Genomic DNA, 17,495 nt, shown 5'->3' on the forward strand with positions numbered 1-17,495 from the left:
TAAAAACAAAAAATTCTAATTGCGAAATGATATTTTGTCAAAGGCTTAAGTATCTATCCGGTTTGTTGTGGTTATGGCTTGTTATGGGAATATTCTGAGATTCTAAATTGTAAACAAAAGTAAATGGAATTTTGATGAAAAGGATGATTCTACCTTGGATTAATAATGATTCTACTAAAGGTATGTAGCTATTGTCCTTGAAATAAAATTAGCTTTGACAATTTAAGTCTGATGGCTTGACCCTTCATTTCTAGATTTTTGTCCTTCGCTAATTTGTGGAGTCTGAGCTTGCAATATAAATTAATAACTTTCTTAATGATGATGTTCGATTCCAACTTCAGCATCAAACATGTTCGTGGTGATCTGGTAAGATGTCCATGCCAACAATATTTCGTAATACAGCAAGTTCTAGTTCTTAGACTACATTTCTTTTATAGAGAGAGGAATATCTCTTCATAACAACTGAACAAAATTGGCTAAAAACCAAGGAGATCTTACTCAAATTATAATAACAATTAAACCTACACCAAATGATCCTTAGTCAAAATTTAAAGGTGAGAAGTTAGCATCACCGGTTTTTTCTATTTCACTTTCAACTGGATGTAATTTCTTTAAATTAAATAAAAAAATTATTTTGACTATTTTTACCCATTTTAATTCTATGGAAACCAAACCAGAGTTGGAATGGCTTTTAGTGTGACCCACCTTTTGCCATTTACAATTTGTATATCCCGTTCTAAAAAGTGATCATTACAAATTAAATCATTATTTGAATGTGTCGCGATTTACAGCAATTGTCCATTGAGAAAGTATTGTAGGTTTCGTTATAAAAAGATTTTAAATAAGAATGAATATTCATCAAAATAATATGATAATTTAATCCTACTTATGGAATGAAACCTTTTCCGGTATTGTTTTACTTGTTATTGCAATGCGTAAAAACACTTAAATTAACCTTTTTTTACCAAATAAAAACAAGATTTTTAGTAGAAAACACTTTTTCTATAACTTTTTAATAAAAAAATCACCAAAACGAATTATGAAACATGTTAGCTAACATAAAAGTACTACCCATTTATCAAATTCACCCCTAAAGTTTTTGAATCTGATTTTAAACTTGATAAATATTCCTAAGCGTTAGGTACTACATGGCCTAGGCCAAGCGCTCACTACTCCTCGTAACGTCTCTGTCCTGGCTTCCACAAGCCTTTGCTTCGTAACGGAGACAATGCCTTGTTTAAGGCAGGACGGATACGAAACAGAGAGCCAGATATAAAAATAAACCCGTTTACGAGATGAACTCGGAAATAAACTCAAACTGAAAAATCATAAAACCAAGATGGCACAGGCTTTAATAGTAGTCTCATTCTCCTTTCGTATTTCTTTTTCATTCGGGGCTCCCAACTCCCCCTTTTCACCATGACCAGCAGGACGACACTTGTGTTCATAGAAATCTCATAGGTACCTAGAATGCTGCCGCCTACGGCCGAGCTTGACGTCAGTTCGCATTGAACCTTCAGCCAATGAGAGGCCATAGAGTGGTTCCGCCAAGGAGGATAATAATCCTCCTTGGATCCGCTACAATAGCGGGAGATGGGTGACGTCATTCTCTCTGGTGACATTAAATTCTTGGCAGAACCACTCTTTGAGCTCTGAGTGGCTGAGATCTGGCTATCGTCTGCCACGGCGTTTGGCCCATTTGCCAGTTACACGGCAGCATTCTAGTTACCTATGAGATTTCTATGCTTGTGTTGCTAGATACAGGGATACATAACTTTGCAATAGCAATTTCACGTACGAGTTATATTCATATGGGGGCCTAAAAATATCTCTTTTTTCCATCGCCACCTGGGCGACAATGGTATAGTTCGTTAGCCGAGAACAATAACTAACCAACTACGTATCAATGACATTAAGAGCAATTCGACTTAACATAACTGCCTCCATTTGACGCACCACCAACAGAAATATCGGAACCAGAAATAAGAACCCCATTTGGCATTTCCTATTGGAAATGAGACTAAAAAGAGAGACGCTGTTTCTGCCACATAAAGTTCACTTCAGATTACCACTTAAAATACTGTACCTACTTTGAACAACCAATAATATTAAAATCAGAGTCGTTTTGTCTGTCTGTCTCTGTTTGGCTAACGAACAAACGAATGCCCTTAGAACTAACCACTAAGCGAACAAACGAAATAGCGGCTGAGCGAGCGAGCAAATGTGGACCTCTCCCAAAACCCCGGGTTATTGCTAGTATAACACTTTTACAGGGGTCACTTGGTTAAAATAAGCCAGCAGCGACCAGATAATGTACGACGGAATACTTCTGTCTGCCTCTTTCTGAACGAACGAACTAGCTGTCGAGTGAGCGAAGCCAGCGAGGCGGCTAGTAAATGTAATTTCACCCCATCTTTCGGTTCGAGTTATTCAGATACATCATAAGTTGAAGAACAAAAATCTACAAAATCAAAAGCAGACGACATTCAAATATTAAATATATCGGTCACTGAAATCTGTGATCCACGTTAAACTACTATGATTCGCTTCAAATATAACAGATTTATCCACCGGCAGATTCGTTGGACACCATCGATTATATATTGGCACGTCACGATCAGAGGTAGCAGATAACGCCGATGAAGGAAAACGGCGGGGAAAGCGACCGAAATCATGATTGATAGTTTCTATTGCTGAAGGTAAAATGGGGGGTGGATGGGAGAGGGTGAAGGAAAAAGCTGTTAGTAGCGTCTGCTACGACGCTTCTGTACGATCTGCCGACGAATTAACCTCGTGTTCGTATAACCTCGTGTATGTATACTTTTATTTGGGATTGTTATTAATAGAATCATCTTTTACTTATAAATTATAACAACTGACAGAAGTTTACTTTTAATATTTTTTAATTTTATATTGATTCCATTTACGATTAATATTGTATTTAAAGTTCGCAATGTCAGACGACTGAAACGAGTGACTAACCAAGGCTTATATATTTAAAACCCTATTTTTCGGCATATTATCCACCTTGAATTGATTGACTTCATTCAAGATATAACTTTCAGAATTAAAGTAGTCATATTTTTAACCTATTATGTAAAAATAACTAATACAAAGCCATTTTGGGCCTTTAAACCACCAAGTCTCGCACACTAGCATTTTTCAACTAGTATGGTTAAAATAGCGCATTGAAATTAGTATCGTGTTTGTATTTGAAGCAACGAGTTGGGAATTTTGGCTGTAGCGGGCTACTCCAGTTATTTTTACAGGATTCTTTAAAACTGCTGCTCAGTGTAAAGTCTCTTCACTATAGAGAGACGCAACTCCTTCAAAAACCTGGGGTACGATTTTATTTGCTGAAAATGACAACAGTTTCTGGATGTTTGGAAGCGCGGTTGGTAGAGCAATGGGTAGCAGAGTGTTTAGCTCTTTCGCCTCGCAGCAAGCGGAGCCGCATTCGATTCCAGCTTGTGGCACTGGGTGGGAACGCGGACCAACTCCTGCGTTGAGGTTGAAAGTTTTCTTCCCACTGGTTTAAGGGGTTTTCCCCCGAGCTCTTACATTTACCCTTCCTTAAAAACTTGTTGAATTTAAAGGTAATAGTAAGTGTAAGAGCTGTTGCGTCTTGTTGAAGGGCTTGCCACCACCCTCCTACGCATCGTAACGCATCTACCTGAATTAATGGCTTTAAAAGTCGCTTGATGACTTAGGCCTTGGGTATTAGCCTAGCTGATTATTATTTCCAAATGTAAAACCAAAATTTCCTTATTTGAACTAAATTCCGAAATTATTAATGCTTTAGGACGCTTTTTAATTGTTTCGAGAATAATAGTGTGTAGCTAAACTCTGATTTCACTGCTTCAAAACTCTGTTCACAGTTTTTTACTTATTCGATTGTATATCTGGTACACTAATGGAGCAGCGAAGGTAAATAAAGTAGTTTGCTTTCAGTTAAGACTTAATTTTTGTTTTTTGAGTTGCGCTATCATAAATTAAATCAATAAAAAAATTGAAACCTTGGTAGTAAATTCACTAGTGACATCCCGTGCCTGCGAATTGCCATCGCGGTTGCCTGCTTCGTCATTGAATGACAACAAAATTATAACTAAATAGGAATAGGAAGTTGTCTCTATAGCAAAGCGACGTACACTGTCTGTGGGTTATATGCTAGTGTGTGTTATATTCATGAGCGGGTTATATATGTGAAAATTCAACTAAAATATGGTTTTAGTATTTTAAATACTTTAAAAAATTTATTATTTTAATGAGTTGCGAATTTTTGTTGTTGCAAATTGTATCTTGTGTGGGTTATTTTATTTTTTTTACCGGATTCTAAAAAACTGGGTTATATGCATGTGCATGTTAGGTGTAAGCTTCTAAAGAAATAAGGCACGACTTAAATGACCCCCATTATATAACAATTGAATATGGTGAGTTGAAGAAAAATATTTAAAAAACCTCTGACTAATGTAATTAAATTTTAATATCTCAGGGTTGGCTCTAGCTATGATCAATAGCGACATAAGACCCAAAAGTGTGTCAGAATGGTAGATTTCTACATAGAGCTTGTCGCGAAATGAGAAGAGAAAGTAGGAGAGGGTTTAGATATATGAAAAAAATTTGTTTGCAGCTTATAGGTAGGTTGCACTAGGAGGGGTTGCTGTTCCTAGCTCCTCGATTTTTGTATCGCCATTTTGCTAAGTTGCTCGTGCTACATAATTTTTCATTTAAATGGAAGGTAGGTCTTGAAATTTTTACATTTTGTTGACCAATTATAGAACATCGAAAAAATTTCGTATTTCAAAAGATAAGTTGGTTTTCTGGCATATCAGTTGAGTCCAGAAATAATTCCATCGGAGTGTGATGACGAAGGGTTATGCCTTATCGCTGTGGTTTTTGGAAGGCATATGGCCGCCAATTTAACGATCCAGTTGCGAAGACGTCAAATAAGTTGCAGTAATTACTAATTCTAGACACTACGTAAAGTGCAACCTACCTCTACTGCTGTGCAACTTCTCTCAAGTTTTTTTGCTAGCCTATAATTGAATTTTATGGGTGATATTTTAAATTTGTAGGATAAGTTTGAAAATAATAATGATTTAAAAGTTTGGATATTTTATTAAAAATATTTCACTTGTTTTTAACTAATAATAATCAATTAATAGTTTTCATTAGGTATTATTTTGTTTTTGCCTATTTGGTTTATGAAAAGAGATCTTAATAAACCGTAGTACTACTTGGGGTAGCCGCGGCTTTTAATCCGCTGTGAGTTTTATTTTATCAATTTTTGGTGGTTGCGGCTAACACCTCAAGCTGCCTATTTATCAGAAATTTTGGTAGTTCTTTTGATTTACACGTTAATAGCACGTGTGATTACGTACACGCAGGTTTGTGCACCCATTACATATTTAAAGTCTAACCAAACCAATTTTGTGTACTCTGTGAACAGTTCTTACAAAAAGAATGAATGAATGAACAGATTTAGGTATTTCTAAGATCATTGAGAGATGACTTTGACATAGACTTGTATACTTTATAGTATAGTACTTTATTAGTGTATGCTAATCTATTGTGATTAGCCCTAAAGCAAAAGTGCTTAAAATTAATCAAGTTGCATTCCCTAGTTGAAGGAGGAGTGACTTTCATTTTTTGAGAATTATAAAGTAAAGAGCCAATCGATCGGGCATCACCACAACCAGATGTAAATGTCCATTACTGGGGTCCATCATCTGCGGCTAAGCGCTATGACGGGATAGGCATTCCAAGTGTATTTTTATACATATTTTTGTTTCCCACAATAATTGCTCCAGGGGGCCATGGGTTAGGTTGGTTGTCATATAATAATCAGCTACGCTAATACCCAAGGCACCACCCTAGGCCCAAGTCATCTAGCTACTTATAATGACTTAAAACAGGTGGCTGGGTTACAAGCCCTTCATGCTACGCTAGCCAGCAGCTCCCTACACTTACTATTACCATTTACCTTATAATGCTCGTCTGAGATAGTCAACAATCATGAGATTTCTAAAGACTGATAGAATAAAGCTCAGAAGTGTAAAAATTAAATTGGTTTAAACATTATTTATTGAATGTAATAATTTATCTTTGAATGAATAATATTATATTTCTGAGTAAATAAATTTTAGGAAATGTTACAAAAGTTCTTGATCAATTTTCTTTACCTTTAAGAAAGGTAAATAAGCACTGCAGTGATTTGTCCTTGGCCATTATGAGTCATAAACCAAAAAAAAGAGAAGATAAGCACCCTCCCAGTGAGCACAAAAGGGCCAAACGAAGAAGATTACAAACTAGGTACAGGCTCATTGAACAATATGTAAGTTTCATGAAATCTATATTTTGTAGAAAGTTAGAATAGCATGTAAACATTTTTTTAAATACATTTCAGAAACTTATTTTGAAATGATAGGCATTCTAGAAAAAATAAATCAGCAGTTGTGGGTCGTTTTGGAATGGGTCCATTAGCACAGTTTGTAAACTGCCCAAACCAGAGACTTAGTTATGCTTTGTGGCCTTCGCCATATAAATAAACATGACCTTAATGTAAACAGGCAGTTTATTGGTTCATTTATTAATCGAAAGAAATTATGCAGCTAAGGAGTGATATTTTTCTTCCAGAATTATAATTTAAATAATATTATAAAGTGAAGATATGCACTCTCTTTTATGTATAGCTAATTGACTACATTCTCGACTAAAAGTTTTTAAATGAAATTTGAAACAAAGGGCGCGTCCGATTTCTATACCGATTTACATTTCGTCCCCGTTATCCAAAAATACTTGGAAGAAGCTTAAAATATAGGAAAGGTGTACTTAATTTTGAGTAACTGATTAAATTAAGAAGCTATTAAACAGCATCCGCTATTTATCTGGTCACAACCGGTCAATTTCGTTGCAGCCAGGGTACCTGACCGACTTATCTTACATGCTGAAAATGTCAAACTTAATTGTTTCAAATATTCCAGGTCATAGGCAATAATAGTCATCCTTCTGCATGTTAATGGTCTACTTCCGCATTCAATAAAAAAACTATTTAAAAAAAATGGCTAGTGCTTGAGACATTCCGGCGATATGCGCACTAATATTGGGATTGGTGCAGCAGCTGGGCTTTAGCTTTGGGGTCTGCCATATTGCTAAGAAGTAACACTGTGTTTCAGTTGTCTGTTACACATTATGCTTCTAATATTTTGATTGTATTCGGATTTTTATCTTCTCGGTCAAAAGGGGGTAATTTTAAATGAGACGCCCTAGTGAGAAAATTTACCTACCAAAGTAATCGCTTACGAAAAACGTGCTTGGGAAAGTATAAACTCAATTTTGATAAACGAGCTTTTAAGAAACCAAACCCTCTTAGAAAAGCGATAAAAATTTACGTTTATGACAAAAGCTCTCATTAAAACTGACTCTGATAAAATACGTTAATGGGCACATACCAGCGTCTTTTATCGCTTTGCTTGGAACGCCTGGGGCCATTATCTCCCCCCCCCCCCCATTACTGCGAACATGTAAATACAAATCCCATAAATGTATTTAAATTACCATTTTTATTATTTGTATAGTAATTAAAATACTGCTGGTAAATACTACCCAACACTGTAAATCAGTTATATGATTTTTTCCAGCATTTCAATTTTAGGAAGTTTTATAAATCATCACTAATTGAATAGTAATATATTAATTAAAACCATAGCAGATTAAAAGTTAATGGCTCTTATAATAACATACTTCATCAATTAGCTTCCAAAATTGATCATCATCACCTTTCAGGAGGCCAACAGAAACATAATAATAATTCAGTCAAAGTTGCAAGAGAAGATTTTACAGATGGTGTATAGGGTACCCTCTTAGTAAATGCTAAAGCTTCAGCCCCACTGAGCTAAATAGGCTCGTAGCAAATAACTTATACTTGAATTGAAAATAATTTCCATAAACCAATGGTATATATTTAGTTAAGTTCACTGTCTTTAATATTGCTATAACATTTATTTACATTCCAAAGAAAGACCTCCAAAGATATTCAGATAATATCAGTCTATCAAATATTTAACCTTTGATTATGTAAGTTTGATTTTGCAGTCTTGAAGAACTTAAACCCTCTTACATTTTTTATCCTGTAAAATTCCTATAAATAGGGAAATACAGTCCTGCAATTCTATATTATGAATTTTGCCTTATAATTCCTACATAAATTTTTGGTACTATTGACTGTTAGGGAACCCTGTCAAAGGTGAAAGAACTATGTTAATCCCTAGTTTCAACATTGTATTTTTCTCAAATGACACACCACTTTATATTTCCAGGCTAGTATTTTAAGAAACCAGGTCACAGTTGCTACCTTTGGGAAAATTGAAAAATTTTCATGTAATAACTACCCTTACCAAAAAATAAGTTGGACTTAAGTTTGTATATAGTTGGTATACACATTTTAGTTGATATTAAGCTATCAGCATATTTCAATAAACTAGTTAAGTTGGTTTTTAGTTAAATTTAGTTACAAAAACCAATTTTAAGTAGTTCCTAGACAACTTATTTTTTTTAAGGGTAGGCCTGTCCTTTTTAGAAAATAGGTTTATACATAATAACAGACCTCTACTGATAGTACAGTCGCTATTTAGCTAGGTAACTACTCATTTATATCACGCTAGTACCACTTCATCATACATAGCTTTTTTCACTAGCTAAAGGTCAGTTTTGCACTTGCTAAACACCAGGTATATTTGATGCATAGATAAGTAGTTCGTTTGACATATAGCTATCAAAATGAATAAAATAGGTTGAACCAAGTTAAAACTTCTCAAAAACATTTTTATTTAATGGAAAACATGTTGAATCCACTAAAATACCAGTTTTGTTTTGGTAAGGGTTATATGTAGAGTAATATTATTAAAATTTGCCATGTAGCACCTTGTCAAGAACTTCAGAGTAAATTCTGAGAGAAATGAAACGCTTAAGTTTAAAAAAATGCTGGAAGGTCTCTAGCCCTTAAGCGTGGAGAGTAACCATCATGTACTCTGCTGCAAGAGGTGAACATTTCTGCAATAATAATTTTCTTATAACTAGTGAAAAAACAGCCGTACAGAGAAAGTGAGCACGCAACTGGAGAGCTTAGGCTGCAGTCACTTAGATACGAATACAAAAAGAAAGGTGTTACTGTTCATCCCAGAACGTTGTGACCAGTTTACCTCTCTGGCCTGCTCAGGAGAAAGCTGGACTTTATAATGGTTGGTCCTATATAAAACCTCACACATATACCAGTAAGAATATTATTCTTATTAGTTCAAGTATTGAGAAGAAAACTTAAATAATTCCAGTTCTTAAATCAGCTGATAAAATTATTTATAATTCAGTTTAGATCCTAGAGGTGTTTTGTGCCATTAATTGATGAGTTACGTTTAAGACATAGTATACAGTTGGAGTAAAAATTAAACTTATTTTTATGTAAGCTTACTTTAAACTTAAACTGTTACAGATTGATGATTTGTATGATAATGAAAATATTTCTTCATTGTTTTTAACAATTAAAAATGGTAAAATCCATTATCACAAAGCAGGCGTTGACATGAAAAATTTTAAAAAGATTAAAGACCTCTTCGAAGAGAGTATAGAAATTTCAATAAAATCATTAAAAAGAAAGAGCAGTGTCGTTGGTAAGTTATTATTACTAATTATTAATGTGTAACCTATAAATACATAGGCAGGTGAAATTTTTCACACTTGAGTGAAAAACGTAGCATTTTATCCAATATCTAAAGCACATAAATTAACATAAACCATTAACTAAATATTAAATAGAATGACAAACTTTGCTTCTCCACTACTTTTAAATCTTAAAAATATTTTTCCTATCTTGTCAATAACTATTTATTTACTTAAATGTGTTGTTTTAAAATCCAAAATATATTTTAAAAACAATGTATACAAATTCTGCCCAAAATTTAATGTTGATTTTTCTCCTTATGACATAAGGAGAAACAAGTGCTGCCAGACCAAAATGCTGCTGTTTCATGTACAATTTTTCAAACAATCTTAAACTATTTAAAACTAACAATTAACTTTTCAATTAGATGATTTTTATAATACTTTGCATGTGAAATTGTAATTGGTACATTGTTAATGGTTTTGTCAGGGAAAGGTCCGCCCTGTTTATTTTGTTTTTGTAATTTAATGCATATTGCACAATCAAGTTTTATTTCAATATTTTCACTCAAACCATTAAAATTTGTTACCTATAGTAAGCTTACTTCAAGTTTGTAATTTTTTTTTGAAATTTCAAATAAATACCTGTATTTTTACTTATTATTTCAGACAGCCAAGCATTAATGCCTGAAAAAGTATTTCCGCATCCAGATGAGGCTTTTGTGTCGGATATAAGAGAAATTGTGACTTCTTCAGTGAAACCATACAAGAGTAAGATAAAATCAATATTAATATCACCTCTTTTTTTATAGTTAAGCCTAGTGAAAAGCTTCGTTATATAATCAAATATCAGTAACCATCAGAAAAAGACCACAAATAGACTCCAAAAACCATGTCTTGATAAAGAGTGAGTGATAGAAACACTTAATAATCATAGTTACAATTACTACCGCTATATGGATAAAATTTTCAAGTGAGCCACGTATCCCCTGAAGTAAAAATAGATTTTACTAAATTGCTCACTGAATAAAAATATTATAATCTCCTATTGAAACATACTCAAATAGAATTTTAGCAGGGTTTAAGTTTTAAGTTTAATTTTTATTAATTAATGAGTGGCGAGGAGGGCAAAGTCGACTAGCGATTGATATAATAAATATAAATAAATACAATAATAATGTTAAGAACACTCCAAAAAATTCATTTTACTTAAGACAGTGTTATTTAAAAAAAATATTTATACATTTTTTAAGACATTTGATTTGATTAAATGGAAAGTTAAAACCCTCTCTATGACTAAATAAATTAATTGTCACCCTCACTATACAGTGATGTTACCAATTTTTAAAACTACTGTATTCTCCCTTTGAAAGTTTCAATCAATTCAATCCACAATGCATAAACTTTTTGAATTTCATTTTTGAAATAATTTGTATATTTGAAATGTCAATTGGAAGCATTACAGCGAACATAATTGAGCCAAATGCCTTTGTGATCTACTGTTAATATCTTAAAAGCATTTTTACCTAATTGACATTTTTTGAGAATAGTCCCTAACAGTGGCAAAAACTGACAAAACAAAGTAGCTAAGAGCAAATTTTGGCATTAAAATATAAGCCAAAATAAGTAAGTTTTCTTCTCATATCAATGATATCATTGTTCTATAATGAACCTCAGGTTTAATCATAGAAATCTCATAGGTAACTAGAATGCTGCCGCCTACGGCCGAGCTTGACGCCAGTTCGCCTTGAACCTTCAGCCAATGAGAGGCCGTAGAGTGGTTCCGCCAAGGAGGATAATAGCTGAAAACTATTCGTGAGTTCTGAACCGTTCAACCAGTCCCCATGCACACTATTCGGCAAAAAAATTCTAGAACTACCCAAATGCAAACTATTCGCAGACAAGAACCTCTTGTTGAACCGTTCGGAACCGTTCTTAATGGTACCTGCTCAAGAGCAAGTACTGGCCGGAACTCAAGGTTGAAATCTCTAAAATTCGTCTGCACATCGGGCTGCGTACGTCAAATTGTACGAATCACAACTATTCGTACAAAAGCTCTGAACTATCCTGAACTTTTGTGTGACGTCACAGCTCAGTCCTAGGCCGTTCTCTTAACGGTTCAGAACTCACGAATAGTTTTCATCTAACAATCCTCCTTGGATCCGCTACTATAGCGGGAGATAGGTGACGTCATTCTCTCTGGTGACATTAAATTCTTGGCAGAACCACTCTTTGAGCTCTGATTGGCTGAGATCTGGCTATCGTCTGTCACGGCGTTTGGCCCATTTGCCAGTTACACGGCAGCATTCTAGTTACCTATGAGATTTCTATGGGTTTAATTTAAAAGAATAGTAAAATTACACGTTTCAAATGATAATAAGTTAAAAAGTGTTGAATGGTGACTTCGGTCTTGAAAAAGTTAAAAATAGTAACTAAAAAAATACAGCAGCTGATTTGAATTTTGGCAGAACAAAAAAACTTGAAAATTAGGCATAAATTCTTTTATTCTCTTACATTTTTCTGACCCAAAATCTGGTAAAATGGCCCAAATGTAACATTTTTGTTCTGAAATATTTTCTGATAAGAAATATTTATTTTGGTCGTGTCAGAGCTAACGATTATTTTAATATTTTTTGTCACCAGATATTTACCACTTCAGAATAGTAACAGTTACTTATAATTTGAATTCAAAATTGTTATCTTCATTCTCATTGACAAATACAAGGCTTCAGAAGTCATTTAGTATTTTGTAAAATGTAATAAGGAACCTGATGTGACTGTAAGGAATCTTTTTAATTCAGGTCTGTCCATTGCCTTAACAAGAAATTTCTGGTAATTTTTTTTACCTGATCATGGGATTTAGTTGCATTTTTCTCTAATGTCAGAACTCTGGTATTTCGCATGTAGCGATAAGTTTGCACGATACTGCTTGCTGCACGTCAAACCTTTTTGTATTGACTGTTTTATATATTAACTATAATACTCGCAATTACACTTCAATTTTTCCAATTCTATTTCAACATCCGTACATCAATTTTGTATTTAACATTGTCGATATTTCTACACTTATGGGAATCACTTAAGTGTGGCGAGAGAGCTGGTGCTATTTTTTTATCTCTTATCACAGTCCTTTCCATGCTGAGATTGAGCTTTCCATATTAATAAATCAGTTATTTTATTCATACTGATGCCAATTTTTTACAGATGACTCAGACTATTGCTTAATCTTCGACAGATGTAGAGATTTTAGCTACTGTATGTATAGCTAAAATCTCACCTTATAAGGTGAGATTACTTGTTCTGCAGTCAATTCCATCAAATTGCGCAAGAGAACTTTTTGAATGAAACTAGTTGAAAATCTCTTTACCCACAAATCTATAAATGTACTATTAAAAATAGTAATTTTTACTAAATTTTTGTCAGGCTATTTGACTACTCTAACGTAACTTCCAATTTCAGCTTTTAAAATTTTCTATTGAAAGGCCACAAATTAATTTATGAATCCTATTTTGTGATTTAATGAAGAGGAAATTTTGTAAAAAAAAATTACATATTTCTTCATAAGTTTTAAACTTGTAGATGCCATTATAAGTAATTGAAAAATATAAATTGTTTTTCTAAGAAAGTTTTAATAATTTTTGGGGAAATTTTCACGAAAACTTTTAGGACATTTTGATTTATTTAATGCAAAACCCTACAAATGTAAAGTTCTAAAATATGTCACTAGATAGCAATAGCATTCCTGCTAAAACACTAATTCCATTGTCAAAGCTAGACAACCTTTTTAACCAAATGGACTATTTCTGTTTTATTAAGGAAATGGAAAATTTTATGATCCCGAAAACATTCCGGAATTTTGGCCATCAAATGAGCCATACCATTCAATGAATAACTCAAATACTGGTAATTTGTAACATGAAAAGCCATTTTATATTATATTAACAATCCATTTTTTAGATGGTCACAGATTCAAGGAAAGCAATTTTCGGTCTATTTATTCAAGTTGGTTGAACCATAACAACAAGAAAGTGACTATTTTTTTAATTTTACTTAACATTCATGGATAAATGTACACCAATGCTAGGTCTCTGGCAATGAGGTAGAATAAATAGAGATCCAAACCAATCTGGGATTCATGGGACACGTTTTATTCGAGTAGGATAATTAGGCTTAAGTTTCAACTCTATCGAATAGTGTTGGCACCATCTGTTTCTATAAGCAGACACTTTTGCAAAATATAGTAAGTTTTAGTTTTCCAATAACACGATAGATGGCGCCAACACGATTTGATTAAGTTCATTTTGTAGGCCTAACTCTTCAACTTAACAAACACTGTCCCGCAAAACGGTAGGTCGTGGAAGGCGGATTTGGATCTCTATTTATTCTACCTCATTGGTCTCTGGCTCAGCTCATGAGAATTAGGAAATGTACTTTGGGCTTAGGCTCAATCTCACTAATTTTTATAGTTAACCCTTGGTCTCAGTCTCACAAATTTTAGCACTCAGTTTTTTGAGGGCATGTCCTGGGCTAATTATTTGTTATAATCTACTCGAGATCTGAGATCAGTCTCACATTTTTTTCATAATAAAGCTAAAGCACACTTTTAATGTTATTAAACATAAGTACTCATCTCAGTCTCACAACTGTTTTTCCAAATCGTGGACTCATCTTAGTCTCAGATGCCACAGTCTTACTTTAACATGCATTATCGTATAATTGGTGTTAACAATCATCACTGCAAAATTTGCATGTGTAGCCCGAGTCAATTACTGGGCATTCTACTGAAATTTCGAAGTTATTGCAAGGTTTTCTGAGTGACTGAGCAATTACTGGGTTCACAAGATAAAAGTAAACAAATAAATCTGTTTGACTATTTTAAATTTATAGTCTCTCTTCTCGCCGTTGGTTTTTTACTCGAGTGCCAGCTGGTCAAACTAAAAAATGGACTCCTATCGGGCTCAAAATTGGCTTATTTCGAGCTTGCATAAATTTTTGACTCTCAGCTCTGGTACTGCTCATAAAATGGTAATGGGCTCAGCCCAAGCTCATGACTATTTATATGTATGACAATGGACTCATCTCGGGTTCACAACAGTATTTTATAATTTCAATGATCTCATCTCGGGCTCGGTATTTTTATGAGTAATTATACGGGTTCGGGCTCAAATGAAAAGACCAGAATAGTTAGGTCTCCGCTCGGACTCTTTAAATCTTTAAAATAAGCATGGTATCGGACTGAAATGTAGCTCGGGCTCACGAGCCTGTATAGGTATGCATTCATGTAACTCGTAGTAATTACATGCAAAAAAATTTCACTACAATCTTATGAAGTTCTGATTTCAGATCATTTTGTCTTCTGTTTGCCTTAGTCACTAGACCCAAAAGATTCCACTTATTTAAATCAAAATGTTATGAGGGAAATGTTATATGGTTGAATATTTATATTTCAATATGTTCATGATAGTAATATATCAACATTAATTTGGAGGAGGTTAAATTGGATTTGTTAGAAATCTATTGGCTCTTCAGTAATATTTATTATAAACCAATATGAGGTTTTTCAATATGCTAGAGCTATATTTGGGTAAGCAGTATTGGTATTATTAGCACCTTTAAAATACTCTTTTATTTAATTACTTAATACACTTAAATGTCTTGAAAAATAGTTTTTATTTATTTTGAAATTGTTTTTAATTTCTAGTAACGTATAAATAAAAAATTAATTTCATTCAGGTTAATAGAGACACTGGACCAAAATCTGAAATGGAAAATGATGTTGCTCCAGCAAACCATTCTGAGGTTGATTCTGTTGCACCTTTGCCAAATAGTGCATTAAATAAATCTGCAACTAATCAATCTCAAAAATTTAAAAGGAGTGCTAGCAATTCTGAACGAAGTTCTTGTTCCAGTAAGTGAATTGTTTTAATTTGACTAAGGATGACTATTTTTAGGGTCAATTCCATTACACCTCAAAGCCCATTATCCCAATTGTTTTGGTAGCTATAAGCTAGTCCACCTTGTAAAGTTAAAAAAAAAATTATTAGCCAGTAGCATCCCTCTCCTTTATTGAAAAGGGAAAAGTGTCCTTAATTAATGCTTATGAACTAAAAAAAATATTTACAATATCTCTAAAATTGATGTTTTGTTTTGTTTTTGAGTTTGATATTGAAACTCCACCATTGAATTTTTCCATATTGTATTAGTGCATATCAAGTGTTTTTGATTTAAATTTAGATAGCTTAAGCTTCCAAAGAACATGAAATATATTATTACAACCATTGAGGTCCTAATTTATTCTAGCATTAATTGATATGGAAAAAATGTAACAAACTATAAAGCTCTAAAATGTTTTTCCTGTCACTATAGACCACAAATATAACTCATCTGAAGTAGTAATACTTGAGCCAATGTTTATATATCTTATTTTATACTAGGCACTGGTACCCGAGCATCAAGTTCCGCATCGTGTGTTCCTGCTGATAGTCCATTTTCTCTTTCCCCACAATGCCGGTTGGTTTTTGATGATATTGATAAGTAACTTTACATTTCATGTTTTAATCTTAATTAGGAGTTTTGTTGCTAGCAGTCAGTCCTCACACTCAGATGGTGGGAACTACATACATGGTGAGGAACTGGCATCGAAACCTACAAGTTTAATGCTTCCAACATTAGATACAGAGAGTGAAAGTTTATGCAGCTATCTTCTTATGAATAGTGACCAGAAAGATGTTAGTAATATTATTTTTTAATTAAAACATGGTTTTCAAAGTTGTCATAGAGCAGAAATACAACAAATTAATTGTAAAAACTATAAAGAAAGAGGTAATAAGATACTCTAGTGATTAATAAGAGAAGAGCAAAATTTTGTGTAACTAGTCTTTTAAGTTAAAATTTTAGAAGGGTTGTTACAATCAGTAATGTAAGAAAAGTAATATTTTCAAATAGTTTGCACGGGGTTTGAATTATTTTGTAATATTTGGCTCTGGACTTTACAGAGTACTTCTCATTTAAAGGGATAATGAAAAGGGTAAATAACCTATATGTTATCAATTCCTTAACCAAAAATATACTTACATTACCAAAAAAATTAAACTATTTTTAATTAAATTAAAACATGGAGAAAAACGGGTCTTGGTGATTTCGATATATCCAAACTGTATTCTGCACTTGTCTCGATAATAAAATCGCGTTTTACTTACTTATTGGCTCTTGAGACTGGAAGTAAAATGCGATTTCATGGGCTGCCATTGCCGAATCGGAAAAAGCGCAGAATACAGTCAAAATGCATTGAAAACACAGAGGCCCGTTTTTCTCAGAAGTTTTTTTAATTGTGTAAGTATATTTTTGGACTTATTTTTGGTTTAGGAATTGATAAAAGATAGGTTATTTAAGCTTTTCATTATCCCTTAACACAAACTTGTGTACAAGAAGCCATTCTTTGAGCAATTTTAAACCCCTTGCCAACCACATAATGTAATCTATTTTTCTTTCTTTTTTTTTTATGTTGGTCACCCATTTGGGCCCCTTGTAATCTTAAAAAATACTCTCAAAATACTCCCAAAAGGGCTTAAATTTTTTATATTGTCTCAAGTATATTGATGCATGTTAAAACTAAAGTTTGGATAGGGTTATTTTATATTTTCTTAATCAGTATAACCAGGATATTTTTTTTTATCATACAGGAGTTGGTATGTGGCATGAAGAAACCCACGATTCTTTTTTTGAGGAAGGATTCTGATTTATGAACATTTAAAACTTAATTCTATGAATAATTATTTCTTAACCAGACTAGTCAAAACAAATGTATTATTTTAATAAAAAGTTTTTATTTAATTTTGAAT

The 17,495-nt window shown here is 33.2% G+C and overlaps 1 protein-coding gene across 1 annotated transcript; it reads left to right on the forward strand.

Annotated features, from left to right (window-relative positions):
• The first annotated feature begins 9,146 nt into the window (after positions 1 to 9,146).
• LOC149957350 (uncharacterized) lies at positions 9,147 to 17,494 on the forward strand. The gene is made up of 9 exons (XM_090165535.1): positions 9,147 to 9,272; positions 9,570 to 9,665; positions 10,324 to 10,425; positions 13,471 to 13,557; positions 13,612 to 13,682; positions 15,388 to 15,562; positions 16,089 to 16,164; positions 16,223 to 16,382; positions 17,337 to 17,494. The coding sequence occupies exons 2-9, from the start codon at positions 9,578 to 9,580 to the stop codon at positions 17,397 to 17,399; spliced, it is 822 nt and encodes a 273-aa protein (XP_090021661.1). The 5' UTR covers positions 9,147 to 9,272; positions 9,570 to 9,577; the 3' UTR covers positions 17,400 to 17,494.
• Position 17,495: the final 1 nt, after the last annotated feature.

Source organism: Leiobunum rupestre, chromosome 2 (assembly GCF_980474605.1).
Source record: "Leiobunum rupestre chromosome 2, qqLeiRupe1.1.hap1, whole genome shotgun sequence".
Classification (NCBI taxonomy): Eukaryota; Metazoa; Arthropoda; class Arachnida; order Opiliones; family Sclerosomatidae; genus Leiobunum; species Leiobunum rupestre.

What these genes read in the sequence shown, in the direction of transcription:
- LOC149957350 (XM_090165535.1), top strand. Translation starts at nt 9,578, where the DNA reads ATGAAAAATTTTAAAAAGATTAAAGACCTCTTCGAAGAGAGTATAGAA. An exon ending in TGAACCATAACAACAAGAAA is followed by an intron (nt 13,683 to 15,387) that starts GTGACTATTTTT and finishes AATTTCATTCAG; the next exon opens with GTTAATAGAGACACTGGACC. An exon ending in TCTCTTTCCCCACAATGCCG is followed by an intron (nt 16,165 to 16,222) that starts GTTGGTTTTTGA and finishes AATCTTAATTAG; the next exon opens with GAGTTTTGTTGCTAGCAGTC.